Source organism: Papaver somniferum, chromosome 6 (assembly GCF_003573695.1).
Source record: "Papaver somniferum cultivar HN1 chromosome 6, ASM357369v1, whole genome shotgun sequence".
Classification (NCBI taxonomy): domain Eukaryota; kingdom Viridiplantae; phylum Streptophyta; class Magnoliopsida; order Ranunculales; family Papaveraceae; genus Papaver; species Papaver somniferum.
Genome location: NC_039363.1, coordinates 60,533,466 through 60,548,317, shown reverse-complemented (window position 1 = coordinate 60,548,317; position 14,852 = coordinate 60,533,466). Strand labels below are relative to the sequence as shown.

The following is a 14,852-nucleotide window of genomic DNA, read 5'->3' as shown; positions in this document are numbered from 1 at the left end:
TCTCCTTGAGGAATGCAGCACTAATAATGCTCAGGCTTAACTTTGAATGTGGAGCCTACCTACAGCTTTGTCCGCGGTACATCTTAATGTGTCGACAATTCGAGATCATCACCACATCTTCCCGTCGTATAATGACCTCTAGTTGTGCATATACCGACCATGACCCTGCGTCGAACAGAATTACATAGGACTCCACTAAAACACAGATCTATCTACTGAAGCCTTGGCAATGGCGTCAAAATTGGCGGCACAATGTGAACCTTTGTGCAAAATCTCCAGGGGGCATGCATGTATAAAATGGCGTGGGAGAAAAAAGATGACGAATCCTTTCACTAAAAAGAGATTGCAGTTCACTTTTATGTCTTCATCAGGACCAAGACAAACCCACCCACCGCAAGAGAAAGAAATAAGAAAACAATAACCAAGCATTTAAGAGAAAGAAAGAAACAAGGGGATACCCAAATATATTACTAGCTATAACATCCATGAGTCTAGGAATTCCTCCATTATTCTCTACTGCAACCAAACTCTTGAAAAATACTTCCTTTTTAAAGAATACTTGTAACAACTTACTGGGTCTCACTATAAAACCTTCATTTTCTGCCTCTTCCTTTTCTATTTCTGGGTGTTGTTGTAATTATCGTAATACCCTTTCTTCTCCATCCACCATGGAGATTAACAAGATTCGGGGGATTAAATCTGATGATAAATATTCCAAAGAATTAGATGTTGCTGTCAGAGTTGTTCAGATGGCTTGTTCGCTTTGCCAAAGGGTTCAAGAAAGTTTGGTTTCTAAAAGAAATGAACAGGTTAAATCTAAGGATGATAATTCTCCTGTTACCGTTGCTGGTAAGTTTTGATTTCTTTTAATGTGGTTGTTTTTGATTTTTAGGTCTTTCATGAATTTGGGATAAATTTTTCGTATCCATTTTGCATTTTTGTTTCCAAATATGGATTTTCTTGCTTTACCATGATCGTAATTCCAAATGCTCTAATTTTAGGTTAAAAAATCATCATTTTGGTTGTGGAGGTGTGTCCAAGTGGTGGCATTTGAAAATGATTGGTCTCTATCTTTGTTATTATGTTATTATTTGCTAACAACTTCAACAGTGGCGTTATTCTTAATGGTGCCTCTGTGGTTCTGTAATTGAATTAGCTTTAGTGTCTAATCTTTTTGATTTTTAGCGTTTATTGACACTTGGGATTTAGAGTTATCTCAGTAGTTTACTGTTTTTCGACTAGGGGGTTAGATTGAGGTATTTGTGAACTTGTCTCCTTCAAGCTTTATAGTCACGACATGTATTTGTCTATTGACCTATTCCAAGGTCTGAGGATGAAGTGGATATATGTATAAATAACTTGTAAGGAGATATGTTGACTTTGAATACCAATGAAAGGAGAGGAAATGCTCATGTACACCGAATAGCTGTCTTATAAAAGTGGGAGTTAACACCTACTGAGACACAGTACCACTGGTTATTGAGATATTTGGGTTGATGCGTAGACAGATAGTTTTTATGATGCTTATATTCAGTAAAATAGCCTAATTGTATGATGCTGAGGGGCTACAGTTGGAAGCAACCAAAAATGTCAGCAAAATTGATAAGGCCATCCTTCAGTGTGTTATTTAACCTTTTCGGTGTAAAGAGAATTCATGCTTTCACCAATGTATCACATCAGCTTTCTGGTTTGTCATAGTCATATTCGTTCTATTGACGTTGTTGCATAAACAGATTGGAGTGTTCAAGCAACTGTTAGTTGGGTATTATGTGAGTGCTTTGGGAGAGAGAATTTGTCAATTATTGCCGAAGAAGATGTTGAAGCTCTTTCACGGGCTGATGCAGTTGGTTTATTGGAATCAGTGGTCAAGGCCGTCAATGAATGCTTAGCTGAAGCACCTAAATATGGACTTAAAGGCCCCAATGGATCTCTTGTCACTTCAGAAGTTCTTGAGGCTATAAGCAGATGCAACTCATCCGGGGCTTCTCGGGGAAGACATTGGGTACTCGATCCTGTGGATGGCACGCTGGGATTTGTACGTGGTGATCAGTATGCTGTTGCTTTAGCTATGATAGAGGATGGTGAAGTTGTGATTGGAGTTCTCGGGTGCCCTAATTATCCAATGAAGAAGGAGTGGTTAAAGTATCATCATCGTGATTATCAAGAAATGTCGAAATTGTCCCCATCCTCATCTGAATCATGGAACAAAGGTTGTGTGATGTATGCAAAGAGAGGTAGTGGGGAGGCATGGATGCAGCCTTTAGTTCACCAAACTGAGAATCTTGTGTGGCCAAACTCAGCGAGGGAAATTCGCGTTTCGGCAATTGATGATCCTGCACTAGCAACCTTCTGTGAACCAGTTGAGAAGGCCAATTCAAGCCACTCATTTACAGCGGGACTGGCACAGTCTGTTGGACTTAGGTACATTTACTTTTCACCTCATATTATTTCCCCTTTAGCATTTTAGTGGCACAAATCATAACAGTAAATGTGTTGATGAAGTGTCTAGTTAGAGCTTAGATAGTATATACAAAACTGGACTAAATTGCATATGTTTCAGTCCGTTTTACATCGTTATTATTGTTATTGTTCTCTTGACAAGTTCTGGATCTTTGAGAAACTTCTAGAAATATTTATCTGGATATGAAGCATTAGAGATTTTCCTTGATGCGTGGATCTGTATCAACAACTGATCCTACTAATGGAGCATATGTTTTAGCCAAAAAAATAATCTTTGCATTTGCATTTTCTTTTTCAAGACATAACATTTTTTATCTGAACATTCATTCCAAACTGCAGGACACAGCCACTTCGCGTCTACAGCATGGTCAAATATGCAGCCATAGCTCGAGGAGATGCTGAGATATTTATGAAGTTTGCCAGAGCTGGTTACAAAGAAAAAATTTGGGATCATGCAGCTGGTGTTGTCATCATACAAGAGGCTGGCGGTATGGTAACTGATGCTGGTGGGCGCCCGTTGGATTTCTCGAAGGGTATATTTTTAGAAGGTCTAGATCGGGGTATAATTGCTTGCTCTGGATCTGCACTTCTTGATAAAATAGTCAGGGCTGTTGACCTTAGCTGGGACTCTTCTAATCTGTGAGGAATTAGTATCCAACTCCTTATCTATCCCCGGGGGATGCGGCGCGTCTTTAACTTGGCAGGTAAGGACATTATAATTTTATAATCTATACTTTGGTTTATCTGTTTTCTTCTTTTGTTCATAAATCCTGAAGATTTTAGTTATGGGTTTGGGCGGAGGTACACCTGATAGGCCTTTCAATATTGAAGTTAACATCAATTTTCTATCAGGCTAAAGATTAAAAATGAGAGTGACTTTACTTGGGTTGACAACTCATCTTGCTTGATTTAAAGTTAATAGTAGTAGTCTGACTCTTTTGTGTTTTCTGCGTTCCATATTACAATTCATGGAGTTCTTAACGAATGCAGGAGAAAAGAAGTTGACAGAGAAAAATGGTTGCTGATGATTAAGGTCAGTAGGCTCTTTCTCATCTACTATTATCCACAGACTCTTCATTTATTTTAGGAAAGAAGAAGTGTCTTACTAGGATATAAGATGGCTTACCTATGAATTTTGGGTTCATCTTTATCTTTTTCTAAAGATGGTAGAAAGTTGCTTCTCTGGGTATTCTCTGGCTAAATTTAGGGAGTACCATTTTATTGTAAAGTTGCTCTACACTCAATATTAAAAATGACATAATCTGATGTTCTATAATGTTTGCAAAATGGTGAGAATACATGCATAACATACATCGTAGCTTACTTTAGATCAAATAGATCCCACTACTCTTGAATTATCAAACATCTGTTCCCCATACAGAACTACAAATCAACTATGTACAAGGGAAATATTTCGGAGATTTGGAACCGATCTGGATTCTTCCTTTCAGTTTGATAGGCAATTCTTCAGTATCATGTTACTCTTTCAACTGCTGTACTAAATCTAAATGAGATTGTCTAAACTGCTGAACCAACTATTGCTGTATATCTGTATTGCATTCAGTGTACCCTTCATGTACGGATACAGTGTGTGTAGTTGAGGAGATGGAAGGTATAAATGATGGATGGTCAAAATTTCTATAAATTTGGCGTGGAAGTGCATATCTGTGGGGTGCTTGTGTAGGGGGGAGAGAGACGTTTATAACTTGGACACCTAACATAGTCCAGATTTAGGATAATCAATCCAGACCTTTGATCATTCTTATCTTCACCCCATTACCGATCTCAATGCTAGAGTCGTTCCCCTCTTCACCCATTAAGATTGTGACGCGCATTGTCCAAAATTTGGACTAGCTGTAGCAAGGTCGCGTTTAAATGTAGGTCTGACTTCTGAGTTTTATGAACAAATTAGGCTGGGTTGCGCATAGTCTCATAGGCTCTTCTTTCTTTTTCTTTGGGTTAATTTGCGTTACCTCACCTGGAGAAGATCATATTTTGAGTTACCTCCCCTACAGAACAAATATTAGTAAAACCTCCCTTCGTCACTTTTTCCATCCAAACCCGGTTAGCTGAGAAGATCATAATTTGTGTTACCTTCCGTGGAGAAGATCATAATTTGAGTTACCTCCTCTAAGAGCATCCAGCTGTACGAAGCAGCTGACTCAGCTAACCGGGTTTGGATGGAAAAAGTGACTAGAGGAGGTTTTACTAATATTTGTTTTGTAGAGGAGGTAACTCAAATTATGATCTTCTCCAGGGGAGGTAACGCAAATTACCCCTTTTTCTTTTTTTTATTTTCCTAATCTTTGCCTCCCCACGTTTTCTTGTCGACCTTGGCTGAATAACTGATTAAATGAAAGCTTTTGGAAAACGGAAAATTCTACTGCATGTCGTCATTTTCCAAGTGCAGCTACTGAAATATGGGATCACTCGTATCCTACTAGTAAATTACGTTTGGAAGTATGTAGGTAGACACGTAGATGATAGAATGTCTTGCCCTTTCTTTTCTTTTTGCAAGATAAATTAGAAAGGAGTGTGTTTCCACAAAATAGATGATCCAAATCAAGTGCCTGCCACTTTTCTTATCTAGCTTCTAGGTGGAGACGTCCACCACCTTCCGTCTGTCTAGGGAGAATATGCAATGTTTTTGACTTTTGTGAGTGAAATACTGTAGTGGGTATGATTAAAAACGCGTTGTTTGCACTTGTTCTACTTCTCTAGCTCTGTTCGCCAAGTGGATGGTTAACAGAATACGAGTGCCAGTGTCTAGTCTCTATGTACATATCTTCTCCGACATAGCGGCACTGAGTTCTGGTAGGTCCAGATAACATTTGGCTCCAAAAATATCATGAATCGTTTGACTTGATGGAGAAAGGAACCAAGTATATACCACCATTCAGATAAACCAGTATCTATATGTTACTCATTAGACACACCATGGTCCATTACAACCCCAGGTAGAGAATGTATCTTTCATTTATCCATAGATAAAGTTCGGACTTTGGACCCCTAGTATCTACAATAAATAATCTTACACTTTCCATATCACGCATAGTTTTATATAGGATTAGAACTAATCTAGCTTCTGAAAGCAACTTGCAAAAATCAAAAATTGCGGCATCTCCATTTGGACAATGTGCAACCGGATTTTGCATCATTTTCACCGGGGTCACGTGAACGTGGTAAAAAACCCGCCACCGGACTTGCAAATATCATAAATTCATGATCAAATCTGATGGCCATTTTTCTACGATGCTCACGTGACTTGTTTCTAATTTCGCTAATCATTTACAGGAACCAAATTTACAACGTTGCTAACAGGGGTACCAAAACCAAAACTATAATAAGACAAAACAATTTTTACTTACACCCCCACTAAACCTGGCACAACATTAGCAGCCTTGCAAATTTACCCATGGATAAGCACTACCCGGTAAGCGTTATACCTTAATAATTGCGCACTCAACCAGCTACAGCAAATTGCTCCCACTTCTCTCAACTGTCATCCAACTTTCTTACTCTCATCCTTAAATGCTCTCTCTCTTTCTTCCCCCATAATTACTGTCCACCTTAGGGTTACACTACTCCAGACGCCATACTTTTCTCCTCAACCGTGAGAGTATCAGATCACCAGCTTACAGTCATCCAACACATGAGGAAGATATACACATTAAGGCACACCCCAGATATTAAACTTCCCACTTTCAAACCCCTACTTAAAACCCTCACCAGAACCAAGTCCATACTTTCTCACTCAGTCATAACTCTAGAGACCAGAAAATCTCTAAAACCTTGAAACGAAATACAAAAACCAGATATGAGGATCACTAGTGGTTTTCTGTTCATGATTGTGGTTTTGCTTGCCACGACTGCAACACTTCCCACCACCACCGTAGCTAGACCTAGGCAACAAGAGACAGTATTCAAATCAGAACTCACCAAGTCCCCATCATCGAAAGTAAACAAAGGGTCAAACAAGGGTGGTTCCAGTGGTGGAACTGGTGGAGGAATACCAGGTGCCGGTGGAGGGATACCTGGTGCTGGAGGAGGCATACCAGGTGCTGGTGGGATGCCAGGTGCCGGAGGTATACCCGGTGGTTATGGAATACCAGGCGGTTATGGAGTACCTGGATTCGGTGGTAATAATGGTTGGAGTGGAGGATATGGAGGTGGAGTTGGTGGTCCAAGTGGTGGATATTCAAAAGGGGGAGTGATAAGGCCAACAGTTGTATGTAAAGAGAAAGGTCCATGTTATAAGAAGAAATTGAGATGCCCAGCGAAGTGTTTTACCTCTTACAGTAGGTCTGGTAAAGGTTATGGTAGTGGTGGTGGTGGCGGTGGTTGTACTATGGACTGCAAGAAGAAATGTATTGCTTACTGTTAGAGAGCAGCAGAAGGAGAATCAAGAACTATTATGGAAACATCATGTATGTAAGTGTTGGTTTTCAGCTCCGTAACTAGAAATGCGGTAGTATATAGATATTATTAGGAGTAGCGTGCTATACTGATCACAGTTTATGCGATTCAGAGTACTAATTCCCAGTGAAAACATATAAGAGACGGCTTTGATTCCTTTGATAAGAGTCTGGAGCTTATCTGTTACTTGCTGGTTATGTTTCCTTTGTTTGCAGTGTATGTGATTTTGAAGTTGTGATGTTTCCTTCTTCCATGTATAAGATATTATAGTTATTATCTACCTTGTTTCTGTGTTATGTATAAGATTATTAAGGGTATGATGGTTGCCATTGTTACTAGTGAAAATGGAATATTACTTACAAGTTACTGAGATGTCAAGCCACCAGATTAATAGTGGTAATCCCCCTGGTCTGGTCCATCCCCTCTAAGTTAAAAGAGGGAGAGGTCTTTTTGTAGCTACCACCTAAGTTTAATGTCGATCTCACCAAAAATTAGGTGGTGACTTTACAAGAATTGAATGCAAGTAATAGTGTTGTGCTCGTCCTGTCCAATCTAGGAACCTGAGCACTCATTTCTTTTATGTAACGTAGAATAAACACCATTGGAAATCTGAGATAGTAGTTGAACTTCATTGTCGTAGTTCTCTTTTAAGATGTTTACAGGTTACTCCGATTTGCAAATTGGACATTGAGTGCCTTCCAAAACAAGCTTATTATAGAGGCGGCATTCTAATAGGACAAAAAGGGTCATTACATGATTATTCGAGGTGTCCCTTATCAAAAAAAAAGCTGGAAATGACAGATTAATCCTCATTATTGATAATCTAGTTTAGTGATGATAATCAAGTTTAGTGTTAATGATTAATTTCACTTATATTAACTCAAAATCAAAACAAAATCAGATTTTTAGAGTTTAAAAAAAAGAAAGTTCAGAGGAGAAGAAAAAGAAAAACTTTTGTGATATTTGTGAAACTTAGATTTTGATTCAGTCAACCAAAATGAGTGATTTCAGTGACCCGGTATACTTCTAAATTAGTTCCCGTTAACTTTTTCTCGCTCAAAATTATCTAAAGTTCGTAACAAAAATCAAAACTTTTAAATTTTCAGAAGAACTTACGGTTGCAATTTTGCTCGTAAGTTATCGAATACCAACCATAACTGGTTAAATTTGGGGAAGATCCAATCGTAAAACCAGTTACGGTTGGTAATTAAATTTTGACAACAACCGTAACTAAATTACGGTTGGTAACTAAGGAATCGAGACCAACCGTAACCCTACGGTTGGTGTGTCAACTTAACTTTTGAACCGTAAATCATTATTTGATAAATTCTTAAGACACAGGATTATTTACGGTTGGTATGGTTGTTTGAGTAACAAACCGTAACTTAATTACGGTTGATAAATATGATGCAAATACAAACTGTAATTGAATATATTTCTCAAAACTAAGAACTTACAGTTGGTATTTGAGTTAAAACCAACCGTAACATCAACCCAATCTACAGTTACGGTTCATATTTGAATTATTACCAACCGTAACTCACATGCAATCAGAAATTTCAATTTCAATTTTCATACAAAATCCTAGTTTTTGATACAAATTAACTTAAATCCAACGCGATAAACTAAACCCTAACTGGGTTTTTCCAAACATTTTTCAAATCGCCGATTAATCGAAGACGATGAAATTTTCAGTTTTAATGGAGGTTACAGTTGATGGAGGAGAGGAGAAGATGAAGATGAAGAAGAAGATGAAAAGAAAAATTGATTTGATTTTTTCTGATTCATTAGGTTTAAAAAAAATTGATTTGATTTTGGTTGATTTAAGATGAAAAGGATAATCTAGTCAATTTACATCCCCTTTAGGACATCCCCTAACCAACTAAAGGAACATTATCATCACAATATCGCTCCTCTGATAAACCATGCCGCCCCTATAATAAGCTTGTTCCAAAAGAACCGAGCTGAAATTCCTCTTCCTTAACAGTCCACATTCCGCATTGATAATAATCTCCTACCCGACAAACAATTGATGTGAAATCCCTCCATTAGGGGACGTAATCACATGCGAGTTGTTGACAAGGAGAGTGGTTATGTCACCGACTAGTTAGGAGTATAATTATATCATCTCGCATAACCCATCTGGTTTATTCGATCATGTGACATGGTACACATGAGATTAACTCGGTCGATACAACAATCGTTTTCATTGTGATGTTGGTTAGGTTGTTTTCCACGTGATGCCAAGTACTATCGTATTATCGATCACCAGCTAATGATCACCAGCTAAGCACCTGATAAAAGTGCTAGATCAGCAGCTATTATCGTAAGGCAAATTAACAGTAAACACCAACTACTCAGAGTTGGCGAGTAATACACGGACAATGCCAGGCCGCAGACAGGATTCAAAACAGAAGGGGAAGGTGAGTTTTGTAAGTGTTTACACCATCCATGAGTAAAGAGAGCCAAAAAAAAAACATCTCAATACCAAAATGAATTAATTAGTAACATGACCTTCACAAAAGAGGACACAAGTTTGCCCAGAAAATGAATTACAGAAACGATTATCATAAAGAATGGCTACAAAAGACCAACCTTTCTACAACACAAACTCGAAATGAAGTCTTCTAACAGGAGTTCATAAAATTCTTTCTTTTTTTCTATGTTGTAATCCAGTTTGTTCTCGATATATGATATTATAAAACAGCAGCATCTAACACAATGAGAAACCTGAACAATCTAACCATCCCGTGTGGTGAGTGCATGACGAAGAAGCCGTTGCCCGACCAAAGACATATTTCTCCAAATAACAATAGACAAGGGGATATACAACCTAATCCATAATGTCAGTGGTATGGTAAATCTCATATCGCTGCCCTCATGGCTCCTCTTGCTGCCTCACGCTTCATCTCTGCAGCTTTTCCACTGCCTCGGAAATACATGTATACTTGCTGCATAAGACAAGCAACAAACAAGATTAATGACAACGAGAAGAAACAGAGAAGATTAAGGAAGAAATATCACCACAAAAGACAAAGAATAAGACCTGAATAACCCAGATGCTAATTACTATTTCAAGACAGAAGAGCGCAAATCCAATAAAGTAGAAGATCTGAAAGAGGAAGGTTGTTAGCAAGACAAGGCTTTAGAAAATCAGATGTCACATTTACATAAAGTAAATTAGATTATTGGAGGAAGCCATCAAACATACCCCAACCAAAGCACTGGTGCCCACAACATCAACCGCAACTAAGATACCTCTGTTCCAAAAGAGAAAACAAGAAAAGCGGGAAATTGATTTTCGTTAGTTACACAGTACGATGAAAAGGTACGACATCATGACTACTGCACCCAACTAAAATCTTTCACCTTAAAAAAGAATCACTTTCCAATTTCAATAAGATTCAAGAAAAAGGACAAACCTTTCCTACTTGGCCACGTGGTATATCATTTTTAATGTGTATCGCATCAAAAAGAAATATAAGACAAATTTCTGAAAAATATATAACAAATGTGTTCTATCTTTACAGAAAATTAGGCCAAAGGACCATAACAACCTAGCCCATAGTTCCAAGGACACAATACTTTCCCTATAAGAAAGGAGCAAACTATCAAATTTTCTAACAGCACAAGTACCACCAAATTTGTGAAGAATAAGGTGCTCGCTTTGGCCCGTATGCCAAAAACAGAGGTAAACAAACTAAAAAGTGCATTCAGCAATTCATGGTGTTGTCCATTTTACTAAAGAGAATATGCATGTCTAGGAAACCAAATGCATTCAATTTTTGGTCCTTGCACTAAATTATCTTCTTTTTAAAAAAAAAAAAAAAATCTGTGAACAACATAAAAGTAAAGGATCCAGAAAGGGCTGCTGACAATTTATTTAGTTGAATAAAGCTCAGATCAAAGGCTGCCTCGTCTCATAAGCCACTAATTCAATGACAATTGATTTATTGCTCCCTAAACTGAATGCCATCTAACATTATTTAAGAAACTTACGTCAGGGATTTTCCTTTGAAGATAATTGGTGGAGCTACCGCTGCCAAGATGCAGAAGCCTATGTGAATCTGAGTAAAAAAGTAGAAAAGGACAAGTGAATCATCCCATGATTCTTAATGGTAAACAGGTGCTTACCTTTAGCCAAAAAATAAGAACATATTGATATAATGAAACCTAAAGAACATTCTTGAGAAAATATACTAAAATAGAACTTGAACGTCAGGTTACCAAGTAAAAGAAGAAAAACCACCCAAACTTCAGAGCGCTTTCAGTCCTGAAACATTAGCCACAAGTGTGAAGTAAAGTGCAAATGAAAGAGCAAGAGAAAAAGAAACAAAGAAAAACGGACAAAGCCAAATCTACAGACTGTTGCTAAACCACTGGCAAATGACGATATATAAGTCAATTTTTACAAATGCTGATTCTTGGTTAGGGATATTTCACATGGAACGCTACTAGGGTTTACACCTTCAAGACGGATAGAAAAGATAAAGAGACTTGATTCATAAAAATCTCAAGCATAAACTCTGTTGGAATATGGGAACAGAGTTTTGGAAAGTATAGATGGGTACCTCATGGCACGATAAAGCGGACGGTACCATAACACATAGCCTCCAGGAACTCCAGAAATAAAGTAGATGATAGCAAGGAACCAAATTTTAACCCCTACAGTATAACACATGCAGGACTATAATACACATTACACAGAAAAGGAGAGGAGTTAAACTCTGCAGCCTATGATACAGCTAGGTGGTTGCAAACAGCAGGAGAGAGAGATGATGTGGCTTCAGTTTTACTTTCCAGACTAACCTTCTCCCTTAATCCAGGCAGTTGTAACTGCAATAAGATTCCAAAGAAGACACACTACCAATCCTGCGTATAATTTGAAGTTGTAAGCATATCAGCAAATACTTTTTTCTAGTTTCTATCTGAGCCACAGATGCAGCAAAGCTGTTCAAGTTAACGTAATAACGCATTTCAGATTTAGCTATGAGTTCATTTTCCAGATGAGAAAGTAGTTAAAAAACAAGGCAGCGTACCTAAAAATGTAGTAAATGCAATATACTGTAGCCTTTGTAAATGGATTGGTATTTCATTTGCAATATCATGATGAATTATGGGGAAAAATGGCGGCCAGTTCTTCTCCTCTATGACAATTCCAGCTGCAAAACACAAGGAAAGATCTCAGTATGATGGATGAAACAGCAACACCAACCCACTTTTGTTGTATGAAGCAATCATATAAGTATATAACAAAATACCTCGTGATGCAGCATCTTCCCGCCTTTTAAGTTCCTGAATGCCATCAAACACTAAACAAAGATTACTAAAATGACCAATAACGAGAAACACTGCCAGAACTAAGAAACCCCATGCATAGCATCAACCAAACAATCAAAGAGACATATGAGCTATTCACCAAAGTTTGCTCTATACGCCACGTACCTGTTCTCTTTTCTTCAATTCAGCCTCTTTGGCTTGGAGCTCCTTCTCTTTCTTCTTTAAATCCTAAGGCAAGTTGAAAAATCAATAGAGAGTTGAGAACCTCACTGTAAATACGTACCGCTCCAAACATCCAATATTAACTTACCTTAGTTGATTCAAGAGGGATATTAATATTTGCATCACGGTCATAGTTGAATCCTGCAGGTTCAGGAGGAAGAGGTGAAAGCCTTGAGTTCGTGGCAGCAGCAACACTACCAGGATGCTAAAAAGTCGCATGGAATATGTGTCAGAGCATGAGCTATATTAGAAGAAAAAAAAACCCACACCTGTCATGCACAACAATATCACCCTATATATATCAAAAGATTCTAACTGAATTAGAAAAGACCACGTTGCCTTTGAAATAGCTTTTTTATCAGAAACCAGTTTAAGATTCTAACTAAATTAGAAAAGACAACATTGCCTTTGAAATAGCTTATCTATCAGAAACCAGTGCAACACCAAAATCAATATTTCATATTAAACTAGACAACAATCGAAGTACTGAGAATGGAGTTTACTGATAAGCTCATCAGCAAGTACGGCCATTTAAACATAGAACTTTTGTATATTCTGAAGAATAATATTTTTTCTTAATAAGCTGGAGAAGATGAATTTTCAGGCAGAGAGTGTGATCATTCTGTAAGTGGGATGGCGATCTAGAAAAAGTAGTTAACTAGGATAGTGGCGATGATACACAGAAGTGATAGCACTGACGAGAACTGATATCGGTTGCCAATATCAACTTACTGTTGTATAAAATGCTCCTCCACCATAATTAGACTGACCCGAACTTTTCCCCCTAACTGCAGGCTCCTGACAAAAAGAAAAGGAGAATCTTCTTCAGATAATCCACTATGGCACCATGTTACTAATCTAGACATGAAAATCACAAGTTTTTTAGACCAACAAATGGCAATTATTCCCCAACCTTACTTTCATCATTCACTCTTTTTGAATCATGAATCATTCATCAGACAAACTCTTACGATTGAATCCAGGACTAAGCTTTGGACATACACTAACACTTTTAATTGACAAACTCACTGACTTTCACTGTATGTATGTACTCAAATGGTTTACTTCTATGGGCTACTCTTAAGTTTCAACCTCACAGTTATGGAAATCCACCAACACTCACACAACTTGACCAAATAAACAACATGATCCCCAATATCAGTAATCAATGATGAACGTGCTTAATCTTGAACTTGTGAGTATGAACCAAATCAAGATCATTACAAAGTCCATGAACCCAATACCTTACCACTAAATTCCCAAAAAAAGACAGATTCGCTGTGAAACTTAAAAGATCTACATCCAACTTCCAAAAACAAAACTGGAACCAATTGACAAGACCAATCTATTCACTCAGGATCTACCACATCACGGCAAAACCAAAAAAATCCTACTAGTCCAACATATTTTTGACTGACCACCGACAAACCAAACAATCAACATAGATCTAACAATCAAGATAACGAAACCCCAAATTTCTTAATAAATCAGTTCGCTGGAGTTCACAATATTCCACAAAATCAAGCAACAGTCCAACCTAATTTCACCAATTTGACCTAATTGCACTATATCAAGACGATTCGTATTCTCCAAAAACCAAACAAACAAACCCAAATCCAGCATAAAAACAAACAAATAAGGACTTGTAAGTGTTAATTAAGAACTCACCGAGAACGGATTTACTTCTTCCTCGTCGAAAGGATTACTATCATAACGCCCAGCCATAACTACTACTGCTTGAATTCAATTTGTTGGTGATACTAAGAATGAATAGAAGAGATCTGAGGAGTTTGTAAGGAAAAGTTTTACTTGTAAACGAAGATAAACCAACACTAGGTTTTCTTCCTATTTGACTCTGCTGCCTCTCACCACCACCGCGTGAGAGATGGGAATGAAATGAGTTTTTTTCTTTCTAGGTCGTCAGTTTGACGCTTTGGAATTTACGGCTTTGTTTGAATTTTGTTTTTAAAAAAAAAAAAAAACAAGTAGTAAAATTAAAAAAAAGGATTTGGGGGAAATTTCCTTTTTTATTTTACAGAGGCGGGAGTAAATTCTGTGAGCAAGTTTGTTCACCCGCAGGTTACAATTAAACCAAGGGAGAATTTATAAAGTACCCCGTTTTATTGACCTCATTTTTTTTGTTATTTCTGTTTTTTAGAAATTTTTTAAAGTGCCCCAACTGTTTGGTTTTTCATCCTAGTTAGTCAACACTAGTTTACTTCTTTACCCTTTACTTGTTAGTACGTTTACCTTCTACATCATTTTTTCAATTTGTCGAGCTCATTTCAGGATCGTGTCATCATTTTCAGGTTCGTTTCATCATTCCCTGAAAGGATTCATCATTCCCAAGTGTCTTGGGATTTTTGGTTGGTGGAGAATCAATCTTCTACAATATTTTCCGGTTAATCGAGCCCGGTTCAGGGTCGTTACGCCACTTTTAGGTTCGTCGAGCCTAGTTCAGGATCGTTACACCC

The 14,852-nt window shown here is 37.7% G+C and overlaps 3 protein-coding genes across 8 annotated transcripts; 2 read left to right on the top strand and 1 right to left on the bottom strand.

Annotated features, from left to right (window-relative positions):
• The first annotated feature begins 402 nt into the window (after positions 1-402).
• LOC113287715 (PAP-specific phosphatase HAL2-like) lies at positions 403-3,736 on the top strand. Of its 4 annotated transcripts, none has more exons than XR_003330270.1 (4): positions 403-849; positions 1,734-2,421; positions 2,800-3,164; positions 3,419-3,736. XR_003330270.1 is itself a non-coding variant. In XM_026536538.1 (3 exons), the coding sequence occupies exons 1-3, from the start codon at positions 486-488 to the stop codon at positions 3,101-3,103; spliced, it is 1,356 nt and encodes a 451-aa protein (XP_026392323.1). In that variant the 5' UTR covers positions 403-485; the 3' UTR covers positions 3,104-3,165. The 4 variants fall into 4 exon arrangements, 1 of the variants encoding a protein (XP_026392323.1); XR_003330269.1 differs by having other exon boundaries at positions 404-849; positions 3,435-3,736; XR_003330268.1 differs by having other exon boundaries at positions 405-849; positions 3,451-3,736.
• Positions 3,737-6,190: 2,454 nt separating this feature from the next.
• On the top strand, positions 6,191-7,241 carry LOC113287714 (acanthoscurrin-1-like). The gene has a single exon (XM_026536537.1). The coding sequence runs from the start codon at positions 6,278-6,280 to the stop codon at positions 6,842-6,844; it is 567 nt and encodes a 188-aa protein (XP_026392322.1). The 5' UTR covers positions 6,191-6,277; the 3' UTR covers positions 6,845-7,241.
• A 2,091-nt stretch (positions 7,242-9,332) lies between these two features.
• On the bottom strand, positions 9,333-14,315 carry LOC113287713 (secretory carrier-associated membrane protein 3-like). 3 transcript variants are annotated; one of them, XM_026536534.1, is made up of 13 exons: positions 14,047-14,312; positions 13,111-13,176; positions 12,467-12,583; positions 12,322-12,384; positions 12,138-12,171; positions 11,916-12,038; positions 11,686-11,748; positions 11,448-11,541; positions 11,104-11,149; positions 10,876-10,943; positions 10,088-10,136; positions 9,923-9,988; positions 9,333-9,827 (listed from the first exon to the last, which is right to left on the bottom strand). In XM_026536534.1, exons 1-13 carry the CDS (start codon positions 14,101-14,103, stop codon positions 9,741-9,743), a joined length of 933 nt encoding a protein of 310 aa, XP_026392319.1. In that variant the 5' UTR covers positions 14,104-14,312; the 3' UTR covers positions 9,333-9,740. The 3 variants fall into 3 exon arrangements, with proteins under 3 accessions (XP_026392319.1, XP_026392320.1, XP_026392321.1); XM_026536535.1 differs by lacking the exon at positions 13,111-13,176; XM_026536536.1 differs by lacking the exons at positions 9,333-9,827; positions 9,923-9,988; positions 10,088-10,136; positions 13,111-13,176 and having other exon boundaries at positions 10,872-10,943; positions 14,047-14,315.
• Between the last annotated feature and the right edge of the window lie 537 nt (positions 14,316-14,852).